The sequence below is a fragment of the Syngnathus scovelli genome, chromosome 1 (genome assembly GCF_024217435.2).
Source record: "Syngnathus scovelli strain Florida chromosome 1, RoL_Ssco_1.2, whole genome shotgun sequence".
NCBI lineage: Eukaryota > Metazoa > Chordata > Actinopteri > Syngnathiformes > Syngnathidae > Syngnathus > Syngnathus scovelli.
The window spans coordinates 29,789,165-29,809,686 of NC_090847.1; the positions used below are offsets into that span (position 1 = coordinate 29,789,165).

The 20,522-nt window shown below is 55.0% G+C and overlaps 4 protein-coding genes across 9 annotated transcripts; 1 reads left to right on the forward strand and 3 right to left on the reverse strand.

Moving 5' to 3' along the window:
* Nucleotides 1-2: 2 nt before the first annotated feature.
* Nucleotides 3-4,563, reverse strand: LOC125982636 (FERM domain-containing protein 7). The gene is made up of 12 exons (XM_049743511.2): nt 3,756-4,563; nt 3,507-3,611; nt 3,388-3,430; nt 3,175-3,253; nt 2,955-3,052; nt 2,763-2,877; nt 2,395-2,542; nt 2,190-2,285; nt 1,914-2,080; nt 1,767-1,835; nt 817-889; nt 3-741 (listed from the first exon to the last, which is right to left on the reverse strand). The coding sequence occupies exons 1-12, from the start codon at nt 3,969-3,971 to the stop codon at nt 37-39; spliced, it is 1,914 nt and encodes a 637-aa protein (XP_049599468.1). The 5' UTR covers nt 3,972-4,563; the 3' UTR covers nt 3-36.
* A 145-nt stretch (nt 4,564-4,708) lies between these two features.
* On the reverse strand, nt 4,709-14,534 carry LOC125982367 (mitogen-activated protein kinase kinase kinase 11). The gene is made up of 10 exons (XM_049742905.2): nt 12,418-14,534; nt 9,491-9,671; nt 8,939-9,087; nt 8,702-8,877; nt 8,381-8,633; nt 8,198-8,314; nt 7,854-8,025; nt 7,664-7,785; nt 7,037-7,426; nt 4,709-6,953 (listed from the first exon to the last, which is right to left on the reverse strand). The coding sequence occupies exons 1-10, from the start codon at nt 13,193-13,195 to the stop codon at nt 6,316-6,318; spliced, it is 2,976 nt and encodes a 991-aa protein (XP_049598862.1). The 5' UTR covers nt 13,196-14,534; the 3' UTR covers nt 4,709-6,315.
* An 839-nt stretch (nt 14,535-15,373) lies between these two features.
* Nucleotides 15,374-18,195, reverse strand: drap1 (DR1-associated protein 1 (negative cofactor 2 alpha)). The gene is made up of 7 exons (XM_049743437.2): nt 18,053-18,195; nt 17,662-17,734; nt 17,139-17,232; nt 16,912-17,040; nt 16,740-16,830; nt 16,562-16,650; nt 15,374-16,204 (listed from the first exon to the last, which is right to left on the reverse strand). The coding sequence occupies exons 1-7, from the start codon at nt 18,092-18,094 to the stop codon at nt 16,033-16,035; spliced, it is 690 nt and encodes a 229-aa protein (XP_049599394.1). The 5' UTR covers nt 18,095-18,195; the 3' UTR covers nt 15,374-16,032.
* Nucleotides 18,196-18,357: 162 nt separating this feature from the next.
* c1h11orf68 (chromosome 1 C11orf68 homolog) lies at nt 18,358-20,505 on the forward strand. 6 transcript variants are annotated; one of them, XM_049743467.2, is made up of 3 exons: nt 18,866-18,990; nt 19,077-19,109; nt 19,445-20,505. In XM_049743467.2, exon 3 carries the CDS (start codon nt 19,494-19,496, stop codon nt 20,238-20,240), a length of 747 nt encoding a protein of 248 aa, XP_049599424.1. In that variant the 5' UTR covers nt 18,866-18,990; nt 19,077-19,109; nt 19,445-19,493; the 3' UTR covers nt 20,241-20,505. The 6 variants fall into 6 exon arrangements, with proteins under 6 accessions (XP_049599455.1, XP_049599434.1, XP_049599417.1 ...); XM_049743487.2 differs by having other exon boundaries at nt 19,487-20,505; XM_049743498.1 differs by lacking the exons at nt 18,866-18,990; nt 19,077-19,109 and adding an exon at nt 18,358-18,492 and having other exon boundaries at nt 19,487-20,505.
* Nucleotides 20,506-20,522: the final 17 nt, after the last annotated feature.

A 20,522-nucleotide genomic window follows, 5' to 3' on the forward strand; every position in this document is an offset into this window, starting at 1 on the left:
CGTTGTTTGTCTGGGTTTATTCCACTCGAGTCTGGGCTAGAGCGTGACCTCGGCGGCGCCTTTCCTCTCCTCCTTTGTCTCGTCCTCCTCGTCCAGCTGGAGGCTGCCGGAAGAGAAGCTCATCCGGGCGGCTCCGCCGCCGGGCCTTCCGTAGCACGGCCGCCCAACTCGGGGCTCAGAATCACTGCGGCTCCGCGCGGGGCCTCGAGGCAGAGGGGAGGCGGCGTTGAGCGGCAGGTACGTGGGCCTGCTTGGTCGCGTCAAGTGGGGATAGTAGCCCAGGGGACGCAATTCGCACGATGGCAGGCGAAACTCGCCGTCCGCTTGCCGTCGGCGAGGCAGCCCCGGGAGGAAGTTGCAGTCGTCGCTGTAATGTCCCACCTCCGTGCCGACCGGCGGGTACAAAGACGGCCGCCGTCGGCCGTCCCGCCTCCTCGGCTGCGGCAAGCACTCCAGCGAGACGGCGCAGTCGGAGGAGAAATAGGGCTGGGGGAACGTGGGGAGCACCGGGTGGTACTGGTAGGCGGGAGTGTGGGGGTAGAGTAGAACCAGCTGCTGCGCCACCTGCGGGACGGGCCGGCGGCGTCCCATGGCGGCCGATATTCGCGCTCGCTCGTCCGCCGGCTGCGGCCAGAGGGGCGTGACCCGGGCCAGGCTCCGACACCTCGGGGGGGCGGCGTCGGCGTAGGGCCGGTTGAGCTCTGAGGAGCGAGCGGGCCGGGCAAAGGCTTCCTCGTACTGCTGGGCAACAACGGCGCAAAGCCATGAAACGAGCGAATGGAATGGAAATGGATCGGGTTTAGGTCTCGTGCACACCTGTTGGGAGGCGGCCAGGAGATCGGGGGAAGATCGGCACTGGCGGGAGTCGGATTCTGCCCGGCGGCGAGTGCTGCGTGGAAGAATAGCTCGAGTTGAAAAAAAAAAAAAAAAAAAAAACTCCTGTTGGCTGAACCCAAAATTTGAAAGCATTTCAAGTCGGCCAAATGGAGCAAACGTCTCCGAGTTTGTCTTTTCTGCATTTTAAAACAAGAGCACAACCCTTTTCTTCAAGCTCAACTTGAAGATAGGTAAAAACAACTTGGAACTGTTTGTTTTGCTGTTGTTTTTTTTACAATGTAGGATTTGAAATGAAGCCCTAATCCCTGAACCCCAACCTAGTTTGAAACCCCAATTGGAAACTGTAATCAAATTCAAAACACGGTCATTGTTTTTACAATTAAAAAAAAAAAAAGTCTTACCATACGCAATTTGAGATTGATAGAGCAACATTTTTTGATTGGCTTTTCATCTTTAGAACGATAACCCTCATTTCAATTAGGAAGTGAACAAGTTCATTTTAAAAGGTGTGAACTGAACTTGGAACTAATTTGTGTAGTAAATGAACTTTTCCAACAACCCTACTTTGAATCGTTAAGTCTAATGAAAAGGTCTCATTTGAAAGCCTAAACCTAATTTAAAGCACTCATTAGAAAATGTTAACTGAATTTGAAATCCTACTTTAAAACCTGTTTTGCAACATCCGGACTAGCCGCAAGCGGTGGCGGTTTGACACTGAGTTTACTCCCTGGCTGACTATTTCCGAGCGCCCCCCCCCCCCCCCCCCCCCCCCCCCCCTCTCTCTGTTTGCGTGACTGCTGACGAATGCGCGTCGGCACGTGTGTAAAAACACTGGCTCTGATTGGCTCCCATGACGCTCCCTTAGCCAATCGCTCAGTGGTATGTTACGTTGTCGCGTTGGCGCCACCTCGGGATTTCATGGAACCCACCTGGCCGATCGCTGAGGCTTCTTCTGGCTGGATCCCAAACATTCAAGCAGCTGCTTCTGTGTGCGCCCGCTGTCCACGTTCCAAAAGCAAAAGTCAGCCTCCTCGGAGAATGGAAAGAAGAAAACTTGCGAAGAAAGACGTGGTCACCTGTATCGGAAGCCAGAGCCTTTGGTGGACAGCAGCGCGCTCCTGCGTGCCTCCCCGGGCTCCTCGGCCAGCCGGAAGAAGGCGTGGTATTCCACGCACCTTTTCCAGAAGGCCTTGCACACGTCCCGAGTGGCCATGCAGAACTCCAGCGTGTCCTTGCGGGACGGCTGCATGGGCGGGGCGGGGCGGTACAGCAGAGCACAGCACAGCACAGCGGTCAGCTTAACGTGAGCCCCCAAAAGTCAACGCAAACAAAGAAAAGCCTTGGACTCTGACCCCAAGAGTGGCATGCAGCTTGATGAGGAAATGTTTGCGCTTGAAGCTCAGTTTGCGAATCTTGGCCCAGCTGAAAGCGTTGATCTTGGCGTTTCCCTGAGCAAAGGCGTGCAAAGTCGGCGTCTGCTAGCAGAGGCTCGTCGGAAGCCCGCCGCGGCCGGCCCAACCAACCCACCCGCCCGCCCGCTCCCCCGCCGGCGGCTACCTGGAAGACCAGCACGCCCGAGTGCGTGACGGCCAGATTGATGCGCGCGCCCTCGCCGTCGCTGGCCGACTGCGGCCGGATGCCGTACATGTCCAGCTTCCTGGCCAACTCCAGCAGGTGGACGTCCGACTCGGCCGGGGACAAGCCTCTGCCGGGGCCCAAACAAAACCAAAACAACAACCAATCATAAGAAATAAATATGAGGAGTGCCATGCTGCTATTTGGGGCCATCTTGGTGCCCCCAACCAAATGAATGGGCTGGGGAGTTGGTTCGGATCAAAAATGGTGCTTTGCTGCTATCTTGTGGCATCCATAGGCAACTATCAAGCTTTTCAATGGGAAGGCTGACTGGGCGGGATTCATTGTACCGGAGTTTCTTGTGGAAGCCGAGGATCTTGTGCTCCAGGTACTCCTGGTTGGGGATGTAGCGCTTCATCTGTAGGTGCTGACAGTCCAGCTCCTCATTGTAGTCCCCGAGTTCTGCTGCGAGGAGACACTGTCGGCTGGTAAAACTAGGCGTGTACGGCAATGAATCAATCCCATGTTTGTTTGGTCCTTACACTGCAGTATGTGGGAGACCAGCAGGGCGGCGCTGTTGTCATTGCAGGTCAGACTGCCGTTGGTCAGGTCCTGCTTGACCTGCAGGGCGAAAAGGTACCTGTAGGCGCACAACATAACGGCATCTGTGACAGAACGTATCCCTGATATGCGATCAGATGTGATGAGATGAGATGCGATGCGATGACATGAGATGAGATGAGATGAGAAACGGCGCCGTACCGAGTGAGGCCCCTTTGTAGTTGGCTGGGGTCCGGAGTGAAGAACTTAACCATGAACCTGAAGAGCAGATCGGGGGTGTCTTCAAAAAAAAAAAAAAAAAAAAATCAATCCCACTTGTTTTGCTTTGGATGACACTCTCCCAAATGGCTTTGAATTTCTCTCATAGATAAATAAAGAATGGACACCATTTGTTGTGAATCCATAAACACTTACCTTTAATCTGCTTTGCGAGCGGCTTGAGCAGCTCCAGCCAAACCTGCCAAAGAAGCCCGAATGAGTCCAAAGCCATCAGGCGTGCGCGCATGCGCGCACGCCTGATGAGACCGACTCACGTAGTTGCCGCCCTGGTGACGGTACTCCAGTCCGAAGTATTCCTTCTCCAACAGCGTCAGGTGAGCACACACTTTGTTGAAGAAGTGGCAGCCCAAAGTGTTTGCCTAGCAAATGGGAGCGACACTTTCAACGCGTTCCTTCCCGCATGGAGGGAGGGAGGGATGGATGGATGGATGGATACTCCGTGTCAAGTGGCGCTTGTCACACGTACTTTGACCAATCAAATAACGCCAGTGGAACGAACTCACCTCCACCTCGAAGGTGCGTTCGCTGTCATCCAGGAAAAGCACGCGCAGTCTCAATTTAGTCTCCTTGCACACTTTGCGCCCTGTCCATGAGCGCGCCGGCCGCTCGTCCATCTCGTGCCGCGCGTGCCACACAGATTGAGCGGAGAAATAAAGGAGCTCCGTCCTTCCGTCCGTCCATCCGTCCGTCCGTGTTGGCGACTTATTGCGTCTTTTCATTCGACGCACGCACGCACGCACAGCATCGGAGTGTATTCAAGCGCGTGTGTGTCTCTTGGAATATAATAAAGCTTTCACGGTGGCTGCCGCTGGACGCTTTCACGGAATACACAAGTGACCCACCCGGTTTTGAGGAAAGTAGGCTAGTAGTGCAAAAGCATCCCGTAGCCTCCAGCGCCTATTCCTGTGTATGTGTGTGTGTGCGCGTGAGTGAATGAGTGCGTGCGTGCATGAGTGAGTGAGTGAGTGCGTGCGTGCGTGAGTGAGTGAGTGAGTGAGTGAGTGAGTGAGTGAGTGAGTGAGTGAGTGAGTGAGCGAGTGAGCGAGCGAGCGAGCGAGCGAGTGAGTGAGTGAGTGAGTGAGTGAGTGAGAGAGCGAGCGAGCGAGCGAGCGAGTGAAGTTTTGTCATTTTAATTTTCGTGCTCAGGCCAGACCAGTTACCGAAGAAGCAAAAAAAAAATAATGCGCGAATGATAGTCAAGGCAATTTAGCACTGCACGGAGGCTTCCATGCCATGCATGCAAGCCCAGCATCCCGACCGTCGCTGTGCACAAGGCGGTAGGTAGCTAAGAGGGAGCCGTGGATGGACAACTGAGAGAATACACTTCTTCCTTAGGTTAGGGTTCTCACCCTTTTGCCAAAGCTGATTCATTGCAGTTGCCCCCTCCCCCTTACTCTCTTTTGATTCAATGCGCCTCTCTCACTGTCATCTATTTCAATCAAAGCTAATACGCAACTGTTCAAAAGTTACATTTATTTGGTTGTCTTTTTTTTCCACAGGTTAAAATCCATCCCATCTCAATTGTCAAGAAATAAAAAGAACACGTTCGCTCACACAGTGGGTCGAGAAAGAGCCCTCCTGACACAAGACAATAAGATGCCGGGCGCAGGCCACATTTCTCAAGTTCTTTGAGGCCGAAATGCAAAGATGGAGGGGAAGAAAAAAAAAAAAAGGACAATCAAAACAATCATTTACATGATCCTGCAAACAACACACAACCAAAGGCTAAACAAGAGATAAGGACAATCCAATTCAATTTGATTACTTTTTTTTTTTTTTGACAGAAGCTGTCACAAAGCGTTTCACGTATCCCGACGGCACACAAGCAGAGACGCTGAAAACGCTCCATCGAGGTACACAGTAGCAGAACAGTAAGAGTCGCAAATCAAGTTGAAAAAAACAAAAGGCAAAGAAAAATCATCCTATTCATGATTGGAGAGATTGTCATGGTGAAGATGCAAAGCACCCGTACAAACATGTTCAAATAGTCCAGTGGAACTTTGTTTTCATGCTCCTGATGTCCCAACATTTTCATCCAGTGTGTGACCGACCGCCGAAGCCATTTGGAAATAAGCCCCCCCCCATACGCAGACACGCAAATGTGTCCGTCCGCGCTAAAGTCCATCGTTTGGGCGGGGCGGGCTGCCGGATATTCGCAAACGCATCGGTCGCTCGGGACCGGCCGGTCACGTGACCCACAGGCCAGCCGGGAATTTGGACTCGCGTTTGGCACGGAAGCGGGTCGGAATGGCGGCAAATAATGCCCCGTATTGTCACAGTGGCACTCTTTGGCGTTTGGAATCGCCGCCGTTGTGCGAGCAAGACGTACGTTATGTCCGGGCGGGTGGAATGCGCAAAATCAGGCGGTCCCTGCCTGCAACCAGAATGTGGCAAAAGCAGGCGCTCCGCAGACAAAGCGGGAATCGCAAAATGTTCGTTCAAGAGTCCCTCATCTGCGGCCCGCCGGGACGTTGCCTTCTTTGCCAGAGCCGCCCCCCCCCCCAGGCGTCCACGGGAATGACAAGGAAGCCTTAGGCACGGCACATGTTCAAATAAAACACTCACTCACTTTGGTTCTGAGCCTGATAGGAGAAGTCAAATGTTCTGGACCAGAATACCCACATTGTGCCCGGCCGGCCCCCTGCGCTCGCTCTAAAGACGCCACTCGGATCAATATTGTCTTTGTGGGATACCAGTCAAGCAGCTAAGTGGACCCGTTTTCAATCCATGTGGCTGAAAATGATATTTGCCGTCAAGACCCTTGGCAGTTCAGCTTCAGCCGGGACAAATGTCATTTTCAGTCAACTGGCCTGTTTAAGATTTCATAGTCGGCAAACAAAACATGACTCAGAACCGTCTAATTAGGCTGCAAAGAACAGGGTTTAATTCTTCTAAGGGGGCCTCCGAATGCTTCTGGTCCAGAGCGCCAGATAAAGTTGGAAACAAAAAAAGGCCCTCCTGAAGTTCAAAGGGCTCAAAAGCAAAAAAGGAAACATCAAAACGAGACCTGGACTTTCAGGGGGGTAAACCGGGCAAAAAGGCCAGAGCGGGTTTTTGTGGACTTCAGAAGCGGTCGTCTCGGAGTTGCGTCGGCGACTTGAAGGGTTTGAGCCCCAGAGTCCTTCGGGGGCGGACTCTCTCTTTGGTTGCGTCTGGGGTCTTCCCCTCGCACGCCGCCCAGCCCGAGTCCATGAGCGACGAGTCGGGCGGCGGCGGCGCCGCGCGGAACGACGGCAGCGTGGGCGAGCCGCTGGCGGAGCACGGCGCCGAACGCGAGGTGGGGAAAGGCGGCGAGAAGGGGTCAAAGGGCGAGGCCTTGTCCCAGGCGCACGGCGGGAAGGGGTCAAAGGGCGACGCTTTGTCCCAGGCTCCCGGCGGGTTGGCCCTGAGAGCGAAGGGATCGCAGGCGGGCGAAGGGAAGGGGTCGCAGTTGCCAAAGGGGTTAGTCGGGGAGGGGCGGAACCCCGCCGGGACACCGTCCGAGCGGCTCCAGTTACGGCCGGCGCCCGCCGAGACGAAGCTCCACGCGTCGATGCGGGGCCGGATGGGGGAGGGGCGAGGGCGGGGGATGACACTGACCTCCAGGCGGCAGCAGGATTTGGGGCTCCAAAGGGCAGCGTCCAGGCCCAGTGAGCCGGCTGCCGCTGCGGCCGGCTGTTCTTCGGCATCCGGCGTGTCTCGGCACAGGGGCAAGTCCAGAACTGCAAAGAACGCAAACGAGTCGCTTTCAAGCGGCCATCAATGTGCCGGCACATTCGAATTTTTTTTTCTTTCTTTTACGCACCGAGCTGGGAGCTTCGCAGGCCCGGACTGGACCTCCTCCTCCTCCTGTCGCCCGCACGGTCCGAAGCGACCTCGGGGAAGCCGGGCTCGGGTTCCCCCGGGGGCTCGGCCGGATCCAAAAGCGGCCGGGAAACGGGCTCGGCGGCGGCGGCGAAAGTGATGAGGTCGTCCACGAAGCGGGGCGGCTTGGCGGTGCACTCCTCCAGGGATGGGGGCTGAGTTCGAGGAGGCACTTTCGGGGAGACGTCCAGGCATCGACCTAAGCCCACAGAAGCCAGGAGAGCGCCGCTGGCCAGCAGAGCGCGGCGGCCGCTCTTGAGAGAAGAGCCTCCTTCTTCGCCGCCCGAATCGCCTTGCTGAAGCCGCCAGGTGTCGGGCTTCAGCCAGGAGCCTGCCAAAAATGTTAGTCCTTTCATTTGGTCTTCTGTGATAGCTTTGGACATTTCAAACGCGTCTCTTTGGCTTTAGATGTGAGCTGGCTGTACTTGGTGCTGCATGCGCACAGAAAAGGAAAAAGAACGGACCTGCCGTTGTTGTCTGAGCAAATCATGTCCAAATATGTAAGTCAAATGATCACGGTTGAAGAACCTTTACAAAATCAAATCAAAGGCAAGCGAGGCTCGGTTACCGTCGTGAGGCGGGCTCGGCGCCGCCGCCGCCGCCGCCGAGGCTGTGTACTCCTCAAAGTCGTCTGCGTCTTCTCCATTGTGGTCGCGCTGGGACACCAGCAGCTTGGCTCTCATGGACAAACTGTGAGAGCAAACGGCAAGGCCTGAGCAAAAGCCGCTGCTGTCGCCGCGGTAACTCGGGCGACGTACCTGCTCTCCTGAGGGCTCAGGCGCAGGACTTTGGGGCTCTTGGGACTTTTGGGGCTCTGGGACTTGAGCTCTCCGTTGGCCTGCTTAGGGGACGGGACCTCCAGGGGCCACGCCGGGCTCAGACCAAATGCCCTGCCTCCGCTGCTGCCGCCTCCGCTGTCGCCGGGACTGACTACGGGCAGACGAGAGCGTCACAACAAATGCGACTCAACGGCGCCGTCAGGAAGCGCAAGAGCGACTGGTGAGGCTCATTGCTGGCGTGAGGGAGACGGGAAGTGGAAGGGGGGGGGGGCATGCACACACACACGCTCGGGGAAGGAAGGACACAAGTCCAATCCACTCACGCTGGATGGCGCGGAAACGCGGGCCGAAGGAAGGCGAGGAGGCCGAGCCCAAATCGGGCGAGTTGCGTCTCTTCTCCAGGCCGGGGGATGCCTGCACCGTGATCTTGTGGATGAAATCTGAAAAGACGGGTCCAGCCGTGAGTCCACTTGCGCACAATGGTGGAAATGCAAGAAGCTAGCTACCTTGGGGCATGCTGATCTTTTCGCCGTTCTTGCTCTTGAGCTTGTGCTTCTTGAAGGTGCCCTTGCGCTTCTTGACGTTGGGCTTCTCCTGGTTCTGGTTCTGGTTGAGGTGCAGGATGAGGAGGCTGAGCTCGCGCTCAAACACGTCCTGTTCCCACTGGGCCAGCTGCTGCTCGCGCTGGCGCAGGAACTCCTCGTGGGACTTCTGCTCCAGCGCCGCCCGCTTCAGCTCCTCCTCGCGACAGCGCAGCTCCTGAAAAACGGGGGTGAGAAAAACAGTCAGGACCCAAGTGGTTCATTTGCACGCCAAGTCCGGCCTACCTTTTCCTTGGCGCGCAGCTCGTCAAACATGTCCTGGATCTCCAGCTTCCAGTCCTCTTGCAGAGAGTGGAAGGAGTCCTGCGGCATCTCCTCCTTCACCTGCTGCTCCAGCGCCGTCAGCTGAGCCAGGATGGAGCCAAAGTTGGGCCTGCGGTGGGGGTCCTGGTCCCAGCATTCTGCGGGACAAAAATCCAATCCGCTGGAGCTGGGGAGGGGCGCCAACGCGACGTTGCGTACCTGCCATGAGCTGCGCGAAGGGTTGGGGGCAGGTGGAAGGGATGGGCAGCGTCAGCTTGTTGACGGCCACGCCGTAGGCCACCGCCAGCCCGTCGATGCCTTTGTAGGGCGCCTCTCCCGTCAGCAGCTCCCACAGCAGGACGCCGTAACTGCGCAAGCAACCACACGCGCAACGGCAGGCGCAGCTCACTCCTCTGGGGCCGCCCAGCGCTCGTATGGGACAACTCCTCATTGTGCATTTGCGGAAGAGGAGAAATGCCGCGCTCCATTGCGGAAGAGGAGATATGATGACGTTGAGCCGCGTTCAATTGCTAACGTTGCTACTTTGGTTTTTCGCGGCAAATGGATCCAATTGCAGCCATCAAAACTTGGATCTCACACACCGTCAATTAGCTTTTGTCCCAGCACGCGGGAGGCGGAACTCAACTCCAGGCCCAAACTCCCACCCTGTCTTATTTTGCGCTTTAACAACAACTTGCGAGGCGGCGGCGGCAAGCGCAACGCGCTGTTCGCTAAAGCAGCGGATGGAGGCTGCAGAAAAATCCCACCCACCTCCAGACGTCGCTGCCCTTGGAGAAGGTGGAGGACTTGATGACCTCGGGGGCCATCCAGGCGTAGGTGCCCGCCGTGCTCATCTTGGTGGTCTTGTGCCACTCCCTGGCAAGGCCAAAGTCGGTGATCTTGAGCGTCAGCGCCTCCATGCGTTCGTTCTCGATGGGCTGAGCCAGAAGGACTGCGGAGAAAGCAGATGTCAGCAACGAACGAGCGCACGAGGACGCTCGGGCTCCGCCCGCGCGTAGCTGGGACTTCGGAGATCAGCTAATTGCTCGTCAAGAACAATCGATCGTGCGCTGGATGGGCAGGCTGAACCCATTCAAAATGGACATTGCGAGCGTGACAGAGTACAGCTGGACGCTTCATCAAAAATGAAAAGTGAGGAAGCCACACGTGGCTTTGCGTTTGACCGAGGCAGATTTCCACAGGCCCTGGTGATGACATTCTCCCAATTTCATAAGAGCGTGATCATAAAGAAGGGAAGTGTGGCGCCATCGCCGCCGCCGCCGCAATGGAGGAAGTGGAGCGCAAAGCCGGCAGGGCGCCGCCCCAATCCGTATGGCGTCTTCTCTCCGCCTCAAAACCTTTCGCTCGTCCACGTTGCGTCGTTAGTTGTCACCGAGACTGAGAGGAGCACCTTCCCAGCTTGAGGCCATCACGGCACGGCACCTGAGTCAGTCCCACACGTTTGCCCAAGCAAAAGGCATTTTACATAACTGTAAAATGGCAAAAGGAATTCTAAAAAATGTCTGTGGCAATCATCATGTTCAAGAGGGGCAAGCGGACCAGCCAGGACAGTCAGCGGAGACAAAACGCAAGCCACCCCAAAAATAATCAAATCAATAAACCAATAAAGAGAGTAAGGCTTTGGCCGCCCGCTCGCCACATTTTGTAACGTCTCTTCTCAGACAAAAGGTACTCTGTCCCAATACTTTTGAAGGACTTTTTTTTTTTTTTGGGCTGAAACTCATTGACACTACATTGATGTTCCAAGGAGCTGGAAAGGCAGGAACTGGGTCAAATGGTTTCTGCACAAGGTCACCCCGGACCGCACGGAGTACTCGGCACCTGACATCATGGCTAAACGCAACGACGTGCATTTAACCCCCCGTAGGCGAGTGGCGCATTCCGGCAGGGCGGGGGCGGGGCTCTCCCCGGGAAGAACGGCAGCTTTGTCCACGGGCTGACAGACGCTCGCTCGCTCAGACGGACGGCCCGGCAACCTTTGCCCGAGCCCGCCGGCGCCAAAGTCTATAGACGTTGCCGTGATTCCCGAGCGCCGCACCAATCATCCAATTTCATTTCATTTCATTTCATTTCATTTGGATGGATGGAGCGTTTCAAGCGATGGCACGAGTACCCGACAGCTTGAAATAAGACACCGTAACAGCATGGGTGAGTGTCATTCCTTGCCGCTGGCACTACAATATATTGAAGGATACGATATGGTGAGGAAGGCTCCTATTAATGATTCGGGCCGGGGCGAGGTTGCCTTCCAAATGCTTGGTTACTTATTAACGAGCCCGTGAGCCCAAACATAAGCTTTGCTGGAGACTCCCCCTCGCTGGGCAAATGCAAGACTGCAAACAGCGGAAAGTCCCTCCTTTGCCACATCTGAAGAAGCAGAAGGCCGCTGGCACGCTGGCACCAGCTCCTCCTCAGTTGCTCACATAATCGCCCAAAAAAAAGGAAGCGCCACGGAAGCAAGCAAGCAAGCAAGCAAGGAAGGAAGGAAGGAAGGAAGGAAGGAAGATCAGTAGGAGGAAGTCAAAGATGAGGCCTGCAAACAAAAGGCTCCTATTTTTTTCCTGCTCATGATCAATTAGCAATATAAAAGTCACGCGAGGTCACAGATGTCAAATTACAAATGAATATTTTGCTACACATTGTGTGTGTCAGAGAAACACTTTTTTTTAACAATCCAAAATTACCAGGGAAAGAGTGACGCTCGGTCCCAGCTCTGGAAGTCGGCACGCTTCAACGTTAACGCACGCACGTGCACATGCACATGCGCATGCACATGCACATGCGGGGGATGTTTGCAACTGCTGAATGAAAACATGCGGGCGGAGGCAAGGCTCATGCCTGTCCAATCGCGGAACAAGTCGAAAAGAACCCCCCCCCCAGCCCAAAACAAGGCGCGTTGATGGCCAGCATCCAACTGACAAAAAAAGAAAAAAAAAAAGGGGTCAGTGAGTGCTTAGCGTGGCTTTTTTTTTTTTTTTTTTTTAGCAATGAGCTATTTGGGGCTTCAAAGAAGGTTTCGCAACGCGGTATCCGACTCGACTTCTCGCCTTGTGCTCAGAAACGCGCCGAGTCGGCACAGGCAGGCGCGCCTCCACCACCTTTTTAAAAAAGCCAAGCCAGGGGCGGCCACGGCACGGCGCGGCGGCCGTCGTTTGTCTCACCTCCTGGAGGAGGACGTACTTTTGGTCCATTTCCCGAGTCTCCTTTTTCAGGCAAATAACATGTCATTTGGAAAGCGGCGGGCGGTGGAAAGAAACCTGCAATTTGAGCAAAGTCCAGCTTAAAATAAGATCGGATCCTCTCGCTCGGGGAAGACACGAGATGCCCGAGCACGACCCGGATGGGACTTTGGATGGCGAGAAGCCGCGTGACTGTCAAGCTCAGGTCCCAAAGGCCGCAAAGAGACAAAAGACGGCCGGATGGGAACGACCGGACGCTTTTTTCTGGCTGTTTGGGCACGCTCGCCGCTGTCTATTCTCTTGGCTTTGGTTCGATAGTGCTTCTCGCGCGACGACCTGCTCCAGGATCTGGCCCGACAGACGTGTCGTGGCAGGCCCGCAACCAGAGGACAAAAAAATAGGAACTCAAAAGCATGGAGGTGATAGGATCTGGCAGGCACCCAGCACAGAGAGGGATTGTGTTGGCCTACGGGCCGGCCTACGGGCTGGCCTACTTACTGTTGTTGGACTTGAGGTCCCGGTGGATGACGGGGACGATGGCCTGGCTGTGGAGGTAGAGCATCCCGCGGGCGATCTGCACGGCCCAGTCCACCAGGACGTGAGGCGGGATGCGGCGGCCGGCCAGAGCCCGGCTCAGAGGCCCGCCCGAGGCGTACTCCATAATGAGGCAGAGGTTGGGCTCCTGCAGACAAACGCCTTTGAGGGCGATGATGTTGGGGTGGGTGAGCATGGCGAAGAGTCGGGCCTCCTGCCGGACGTTCTGCGCCGTCACGCTGATGTCCTCGTCGGGGTCCTGGCGCGCCGCCTTCACCGCCACCAGCGCGCCCCGCCACGTGCCGCGGTACACCTTGCCAAAGCCGCCCACCCCGATCACCTCCTGGAGGCTGAGTTCGCGGAAATTCACCACGGCGGGTTCCGAGGCGCCCGCCGCCACGGCGGGGCCCAGCTCGCCCGCCGCCGCCGCCACGGCGGTGGCGCCGCCGCCCGGGAGCTTCCCGTATGCCCCGGGCTTGAAGGAGCCATAGTTGGAGGGGAAGATGCCCACCTTGTTGTTGACCTTGCCCGCCCACCAACCCTCATCGCCGGAGATCTCAGCGTCCAAGGAGAGGACCTCCACCAAGTCGCCCTTCCGTAGGGTGAGCTCGTCTTTGCAGGCCGCCTCGTAGTCAAACAAGGCCGTCCACACGGGGTTGCTGAAGTTGCCTTTCTGCGATTGCTCAGAGTTCTTCCAGGCGGACAGCGGGCCTCGGCTGAATATGTTCTTCAGCGGCTCCATGGAGCCTCCGACGCTCGCTTTGACCCGACGGGACCCCGACCGAGGCTTTGAAAATCACGTCCAAAGGCGTAGCACGGACGGCGCCTCGCTCCTCTCTTGCCCTTCCGTCCCGCTGGGTCATCGGGGATGAGTGGAACGTTCGCAAGGAAGGAACGGCGGCGGGGCTGATTCCACTGGAGGGGAAACAAAGGCGGGTGGCATCTTGGCGTCGGTGTGACCGGCAGGTCGGGGCGGTGGGAATTCGGGTCCTCGCCAACTAGCTCTGGAGTCATGCGCCGTGCGCTTTGTCAACAGGTGGTTCGAGCTCAATCAAACGTCACGAGAGCATCGCGGAGGGCACCGGGCGGCTCGCCGCCGCCATCCGAACCCCGCAGAGACGAAAAGCGCCTGTCCGGCTTTTCTGACTTGCGGGTCAAATGGATTGGAGCTTAACGCCGTGCTGTGACACGCACAAAACAATCTCACCGGGCCAAAATAGTCCAGGTGCTGACTAAGGGTCAGCGAGGGAGGCTTCCTGACTCGACTCTGTTGTCCAGACTTTTTAGCCATTCGCTAGAGTCCAAAAGCGCCATTGGCGGCGAAAGACAAGAAGCTGGCAAAGTTCCTTTAAGGCTTTCGGGCTGGATTTGAACAACTGCCTTTGCAGCCATGAAGGAAGTCAAGTCAAACGCTGCGACTGAAGAAGCATTCCAACGACGAGAAGCTGACAAAGGCTCATCCGGGCTTCCCCACCGGACCCTCAGCTCTGTTTTTAAGTATTTTTAGCCATTAAGTAGAGTGGGCCAGCACAAGCAGGAAGCGCAGAGGAGTGCGGAGAAGAATAGCAGGAAAGGGAGCATTGAGTCGAGCCGGCCCGGCCCAGTGGTTCGGGGCTGACTGACCACCACTGCGCATTCCGTAAACTCCAAGCAAAGCGCTCAAAACTTCAAGAGAGATCCCACAAGAGACACACGAGCAAGCCAACTCTTTCCGAGCAACGTCCCGCCGGACGGCTGGCCGGCCCTTAGCTATCCAAAGTAGTGCTCGTGGTTCTCGTTCTCCTCGTCGTCGTCGTCGTCGTCGTCACGGCGTCACGGCGTCGGTTCCCGAGCAGTTTCGAGCGGCGGCGAGTCCGCTCCCTTGCGTCACTCCGACGGACACGAAGGGACTTTCCCGTGTCGAAAAGAGCGATATTTCCATCGAGCGCGGGCTATTAGATTCCGTTTCCTCGTCCTCGGACCTCGAAACAACTTCTACGTCCGTATTGGAGACAGAGGGGTTGGGTGCGTGGGGGAGTCACAACTTTTCCTCTCCTCTTCCCGACCGGAAGTCAGGTGACAAGACGTGCGTCAAGTTGAGCTCGCTTGAAAAGAAAGCCGCGCTTCCGTCGCCGCCTCACAAAATAAAACACAGCAACGCAAAGAAAGCGCTCAAACGGAAGTCCGCCTGCAAGTTACTTCCTGCGGCTGCTGAACCACAAAAGGAAAGCGAAACATCCTAACATTTGGGTTTTCAAACTGTTGGAAGACAAAAACGTCACAAAAAGGATTCGGAAAGGTATCCAAACAACTATCAAGTTGTCGTTTTGATGGAATTTCACCACATTGGTCCTAAAATGGCAAATAATGTTGCTTTCTTTTTTTTTTTTTTTTAAATCCGTCTATCCCATTCCGGTGACACAAGCAGTGACGGAAATTGCCGAAATTAACGTTGGCATCCCCCGAGTGTTCAGTATACAGGCGTCCCTTGTTGTCAATTATTTCACCTTTATTTGGCCAGTTTTGATTTGCAATTTCTTGCTTGCAACAGGGAGCAAAAAAAGCAGCTTTCCCTGGAAAGACAAACCCCGCCGGCTGCCACTGCGCGTTTCCTCACAGAGGCCCCTTGCCGGGTCGGTCGGTCGGTCGGTCGGTCCCCTTGCTCTCTTGGCCCTCCCCTGCTTCCTTTCTCCGTCACGTCCATCGAAACAGCAAATCAAAGTGCATCCGCCGCGGTAGTAAAATAACAAGACACCGTCAAGGCACTTCAAACTGGACGAGTGCAGAGACAGAGAGAGAGAGAGAGAGAGAGAGAGAGAGAGAGAGAGAGAGAGAGAGAGAGAGAGAGAGATCAATTAATAAATCAAGTGCAGTTCAGTTCAATACGTGAAATCGGTACCTCACTGACATGCAAGGGGGAAAAAAATGACGTGGCACGAAATGGAAACGACTTTTCTTTTATTTAATCCGTACAAAATAAAAAGAATGTTAAAAAGTTTACAATGCAACTTCCTTCTACCTATTAGGAAACATTTGATATGGACATCGAGGGGAACCCATCTACTTCAAATTAAATCATTAAAAGTATCTTGGGAGGGGCATACGCAGCATAACAGGAAAAGAAGTCAAGTTGAATGTGGCCTCAACAGAAATTTGTTATCATAACGGATTTAAAAACAAAGCCAGGGTTGATAAAAAAAAAACAATAATTAAAAAAAAAACAAGGAGCTGTATGTGGTCTTGGGACTTTCTTTTAGGGTGGGGGTAAAAACATGAATTAAAAGAACTAAAGACAAGTGAGAGAAAAGCCACAAAGCAACACACAAAGCACACCTATCCTGTCTGTAGGCATTCAAAGAAAGAAAAAAAAAAAAGAAATCAAAATCCTCATCAAAACGGAACTCCTTAAAACGATCTTGGTTGGATTCTCATCTCCAATGAAATAAAAGCCCAAGTTTAAAAGAGAACACAAAATTAAAACACAATGTACAGCCAGATTTTTTTTCTTTCTCCAATGAAGAGTCTCTTGCTCCGAGTGACCGCTGTGAGAGCAACTTAAAGGACAAAAAGTCAGTGTGTGCGTGTGCGTATTTAGGCGAGCTAAGAGTCGTAGTCTTCGTCGTCGTCCTGGCTTAGTTGCAGCGCGGGAGCTGGCGGTGGTGGCACGCTGCTCATCATGGAGTGGTGCGGGGCGAAGGCCACAGGGGGCTGCACCGGGGCTGCGCCGTCCCCCGGAACCACATTTGCCCCCTGCGGGTGCTTCGGCGCGGCGCTACGGGGGACACACATTCAGAGGCACAAAGCAGAAGCACAAACACGCTGCCGTAAGCAGTGATGCGAGCACCCTCTAGTGGTAAGTGAAAGAATCTCAAGCTAAGTACAGTTCAGTTGTATTTACCTTTTCTATGCAACATATTTGCATTTCATCCTGAAAAGAACTTTATTTTGGGGGGTTTTGACGCTACAATTGTTTGAACCTTGAATTCTGCATTTTCAGTCCTGGTTTTCTTTCATTTTCTGAATTCTGAATGTTCAAACTGCATTAAAAGGCAGAGCGGGCCCGGCCCGCCGGCGAGCGACGTGAGCTCTGTCGGGTTAGCTCCTCCCAATGATGTTTTTGGGGCCGTACCTGTGGAACCTGGTTGCAGCCTGCAGATTTGTGCTTGACTGGGAGCCGTCCTCTCCGTCCCCGTCCGTTTCGCTGTCCTCAGAGTCCTCCTTAAGCCCCAAAGTCCGAGCGAGGACACAAAGGGGTTAGACACGATAACGGAAGCGAGACGGCTCACTCGGCGCCAACGGCTTCCCACCTCGAGCTCCGACTCGGTTCCGGACAACTTCTTGTCCTTGGCCTTTGAGCCGGCGCCTCCGTTTTTGTGAGCCGAGCCCAGCTTTCGACCCCTGGGTTGAGACGCGCGGCGGCGTGAGCGCCAAGAACAAACCTGCCGCACAAACACGAGCTCGGGTGGAGCGCGTCCATACCTGCGCGGCGGCACCTTGTCCCCCGCCGGCTCGCCGTGGTTCTCGTCGCCCTCGCCCTGCATGTCGGGCACGGTCGCCACCAGGTCTTTGAGGAAATCAAACTGCTGCTCCAGCTCGATGCATTGCTTTCTATCCACGCACACGTAGACGCAGTCCAGCAACACGCAAAGAGGCGAGAACACGCAAAGAGGCGAGAACACGCAAACGCCACAGAGGGTCAAACTTACAAGTGTGACGTCGTCATGGTCTTGGCGTTCTTGGACTGGGTGACGTGGCAGGCCTTGGTGAGCAACGACTCCAAGAAAAGCTCCAGGGCTCTCGCTGATGTCGCTCGCGGTAAAGGAACCTAGCCTGGTAATGCGGACTCAAACGGTTCCGGTGCCGTCGGCTGCTCTGTGTGTTTTCAAGCGGCGAGTCCCCCCTCCCTTCCGCGCGCCGTTTTGAATGTTATGAGGATGGACGTCCTCCGACGGCAAGCGAGCCCCGTTGGTCGCCGAGACTACACGGCGGGGTACAACCAGACTTGATCGTCTGGAAGCGGGTCGAGGACGAGTCGTCCAGACCCCTGTCCTCCAACGTGGCTTTGAAGAGGACGGCACCGAATTTTCACTCGTGGGATTCCCCAGGGCCAGAGCTAAGGCATCGGGCACCACCGCGCTTGCATGAAATCTGCTTGTTTGTGTCCAACACCTTTGGAAATTCTGCTTTCATTCCCCAACTTTGAAAATGCAATCTAGACAGAAAGGATACAAATAATAACAGGCACTGCAGCAGCCACTTTGCCGATTTCTTCATCCGTCTGCATAATTTTCTTAATTCTTGCCTGAAAAAGAGGGGAAAAGCAAGTGTTCGCTCTGACGGCAGACGTGAACGAAGGCTACCTAGCAAAAAGGCAGCTCGCCATGCTAAAAACAATGCGAACTATTGGCGGACTTGAGCTAGCTTACGTCACACATTTGGATTCCTAAGACTGCGTTTCAACGTCTTTTGACTTTCAAGTGTTCAAGTGTGCTAGTCGGGCTAAATGCAAGCCAGGCCAAATGAAGTTTACAATGGCAAGTTAGCATTCTCAAAGCGTTAGCCGGACCCACCGACCGACCGACCGGCCGGCCGGGCGCCGGCGGCGGTGGTAAACACTTACCGGTGGAAATCTCGCGTTGTATTTCTTCTTTTTGCTCGGCATTGTGAAGTAAAGCAGGCGGTTGACACGCCCGCACGCCCGCGCGCGCGTGGGCGACTCAAGTATGACTCCTCCGGAGTAGCGAAAAGGTCCACCGCCGCGCAGACACCAAAATTGATGCGCGACGGACGGTCCCGGCCGGGGCTAAGATGTTAGCTTAGCACGTTAGCACGCCGTGACGGTGTCGTCACTCCGTCCGCTGCGAGTTGCGTAGTACGGTGCCCCCAGGGTCTAGACGCCCGATCATTTCCACCACCATCATTTATCGCCAGACTATCAAGCAAAAATGAGCGGGAGGCGGGCGAGGCGAAGATTTGCACTGCTTCTCTGCTAAAAGGCCCCGACACGTCATCACCATCGACGAATATTGAAGCGATTGTCGACGTTTATTTTCAAAACAGGTTCTGCTCATTTGCCACACTTCTCTTCCGATTTGAAAATGATCATCTCGTTTCCGACAATGTTAGGAGCAATTTGACCCATTCCTCCACTTTGACCTCCTCGATTGCGCACTTTCGTTGAAAGTAACTGTCAACTCAAAGCAGACCAAGTCTACCCACATTTCTCGAAAGGTTCAACAATACAGTTGTGCACAATTGTCGATCGTTGTCCCTCAAAGTTTTCGCAAACAAAGTCCCGGACGGAGATATATTTTAGGGTAAGGGCAATTGCAGGGAAAAGCGCCACTTTCCACAGGACGTCAAAGTAGCAACGTAACCATTTGTACAAACGGTCCGACGGCATTGACGGTGCCGCCGCCTTCTTTTACAAAAACACAGACAGCGCCCCTTAGAGGCCGGAGGCTGCAGTTGGCAGCTAAAGCGCTGTTTAATTCGGAAGACTCTTTGACTCGGCTCGGCTCGGCTCGGCTCGGCTGCTCACCGCGTCTGACAAAACAGGTAGCAGTTTACACTTTGCATTCGTCAATGTCGCAGTATTACCTGGCTCTTCTTCATTTCAATCTGACAACGCCAAACGCGGCCAGCTGCTGTGGCTAATGGAGCTAGCAAAATCGAACGTGAGTCCACTCTCGTTTGTGATCCCCAAATGAACGCTTATTTCCCGAGTTCTAAATGTTAGCAAAGCTCTGCTTGTTTGTGGCAAGCTGGATTCTTTCTTTAGTTTGTTTGTCTGCAAGGTAATGCAAAGGTTGAAAAGGTACTCCCGCTCTGTGCCTCAACCAAAGTACACATACATAGGCGTGTGGTACTGCTGGAAGTAGCTTCAACGCTTTTACTCAAAATGACACAACCCTACAGTAATAAAGTACATTTTTATAGAGCCATAAAGTACATTTTTAACTCAAGCATATATGTTGTATACTTGAAACAACTTTTGGGGGGGGGGGGTTAGGTTCAGACGAGAATCTTCCAACCCAGACGTGTGATCAAACAGGACCGTTATGGAGGAGGAAGCGGCATCCCCGACAGGAGGCGACGCGGAGCGCCCGTTTGCGGCCGACACTTACGCCGCCGAGTCCATGGCAGCGGACATGGACCCCTGGATCGTGTTCGACTCCAGAAAAACCCCCAGGTCGGAGTTTGACGACTGGCTGGAGAGCAACAGGCCTTCGCGAGTGAGCAGATACGGCGACGGGGAGCCGGGCGCCAGTCCCGTGGGCTGGATCGCCGTGCGGGGCCCCAACTACCGCCCTCATGACGGCGACGTGGAGGCCCTCCAGGAGAGCTGGGAGAAACTGGTGGCCAGCGGTCGAGCGGTCAACTTTGAGAACGTCAAGGAGCTGGCGCTGAACCACGGCGTCCTCTCGGGCAAGTGGCTCATGCACTTGGACGCCGGCTTCAAGGTGGATCGCGCCTGGGAGTCCGTGGCCAGAGCCACGGCGGACGGCCAGATCTCCAGCGTCAAGGTCAGCCCGTACGACCCCGTCAAAGGAGGCAGGCACGTCATCTGCGTCTACAACGACGACTTCACCGACGAGGGCCAAGTGGTCCAGCTGGACGCTTGCATCCGAGCTTCGGGCGTCAAGTGTCCTCTGGCCTACAAGCCGGACGTCTACACGCACCTGGGAATCTACCGCAGCAACCGCTGGAGGCTCTGTCCCACCATCTACGAGAGTAAATTCAACCTGGAGTGCGTGCCCAGGCGCTCGCGCATCATCAACAAAGTCACCAACCTGGACGTCACCTAAGTTTGACGAGAACAACAAAAGAAGAATCCAGTCGGTCCCGAAATTTTGCAACGGGTCCGCGCTCTTTGCGCTGTCGTCGGAGCGAGTTGAGGCGTTCCGTTGGATCAGGAGGCGATATTTGCGGCAGGATCTCCTTCCCGCCTTGCCAACTCCACAAAGAAGCCGCTGGGCGGTGTTCGCAGCCTGCAGATTTCTGTGCATTTTCAAAGCCAAAGCATTTGTTCTCGCAGCTTTTGCCAGTTGCCAAATAAAGTTCTTGCGGAGACTCAGGCTTGTGCTTTG

Excerpts from the sequence above, each read along its gene's own strand:
- drap1 (XM_049743437.2), bottom strand. The coding sequence starts at position 18,094 with ATGCCGAGCAAAAAGAAGAAATACAACGCGAGATTTCCACCG. Across the intron at positions 17,233-17,661 it reads TGCAGTGCCTGTTATTATTT|CGAGAGCCCTGGAGCTTTTC; the intron begins GTATCCTTTCTG and ends GAGCGACATCAG. Across the intron at positions 16,831-16,911 it reads GACAAGGTGCCGCCGCGCAG|GGGTCGAAAGCTGGGCTCGG; the intron begins GTATGGACGCGC and ends GTCTCAACCCAG.
- c1h11orf68 (XM_049743498.1), top strand. The coding sequence starts at position 19,494 with ATGGAGGAGGAAGCGGCATCCCCGACAGGAGGCGACGCGGAGCGCCCG.
- LOC125982367 (XM_049742905.2), bottom strand. The coding sequence starts at position 13,195 with ATGGAGCCGCTGAAGAACATATTCAGCCGAGGCCCGCTGTCCGCCTGG. Across the intron at positions 9,672-12,417 it reads GGACCTCAAGTCCAACAACA|TCCTTCTGGCTCAGCCCATC; the intron begins GTAAGTAGGCCA and ends CTTTCTCCGCAG. Across the intron at positions 6,954-7,036 it reads CCTGCGAAGCTCCCAGCTCG|TTCTGGACTTGCCCCTGTGC; the intron begins GTGCGTAAAAGA and ends CGTTCTTTGCAG.
- LOC125982636 (XM_049743511.2), bottom strand. The coding sequence starts at position 3,971 with ATGAAAAGACGCAATAAGTCGCCAACACGGACGGACGGATGGACGGAC. Across the intron at positions 3,053-3,174 it reads CTACAAAGGGGCCTCACTCG|GTACCTTTTCGCCCTGCAGG; the intron begins GTACGGCGCCGT and ends GTGCGCCTACAG. Across the intron at positions 2,081-2,189 it reads AGCTGCATGCCACTCTTGGG|CCGTCCCGCAAGGACACGCT; the intron begins GTCAGAGTCCAA and ends CCGCCCATGCAG.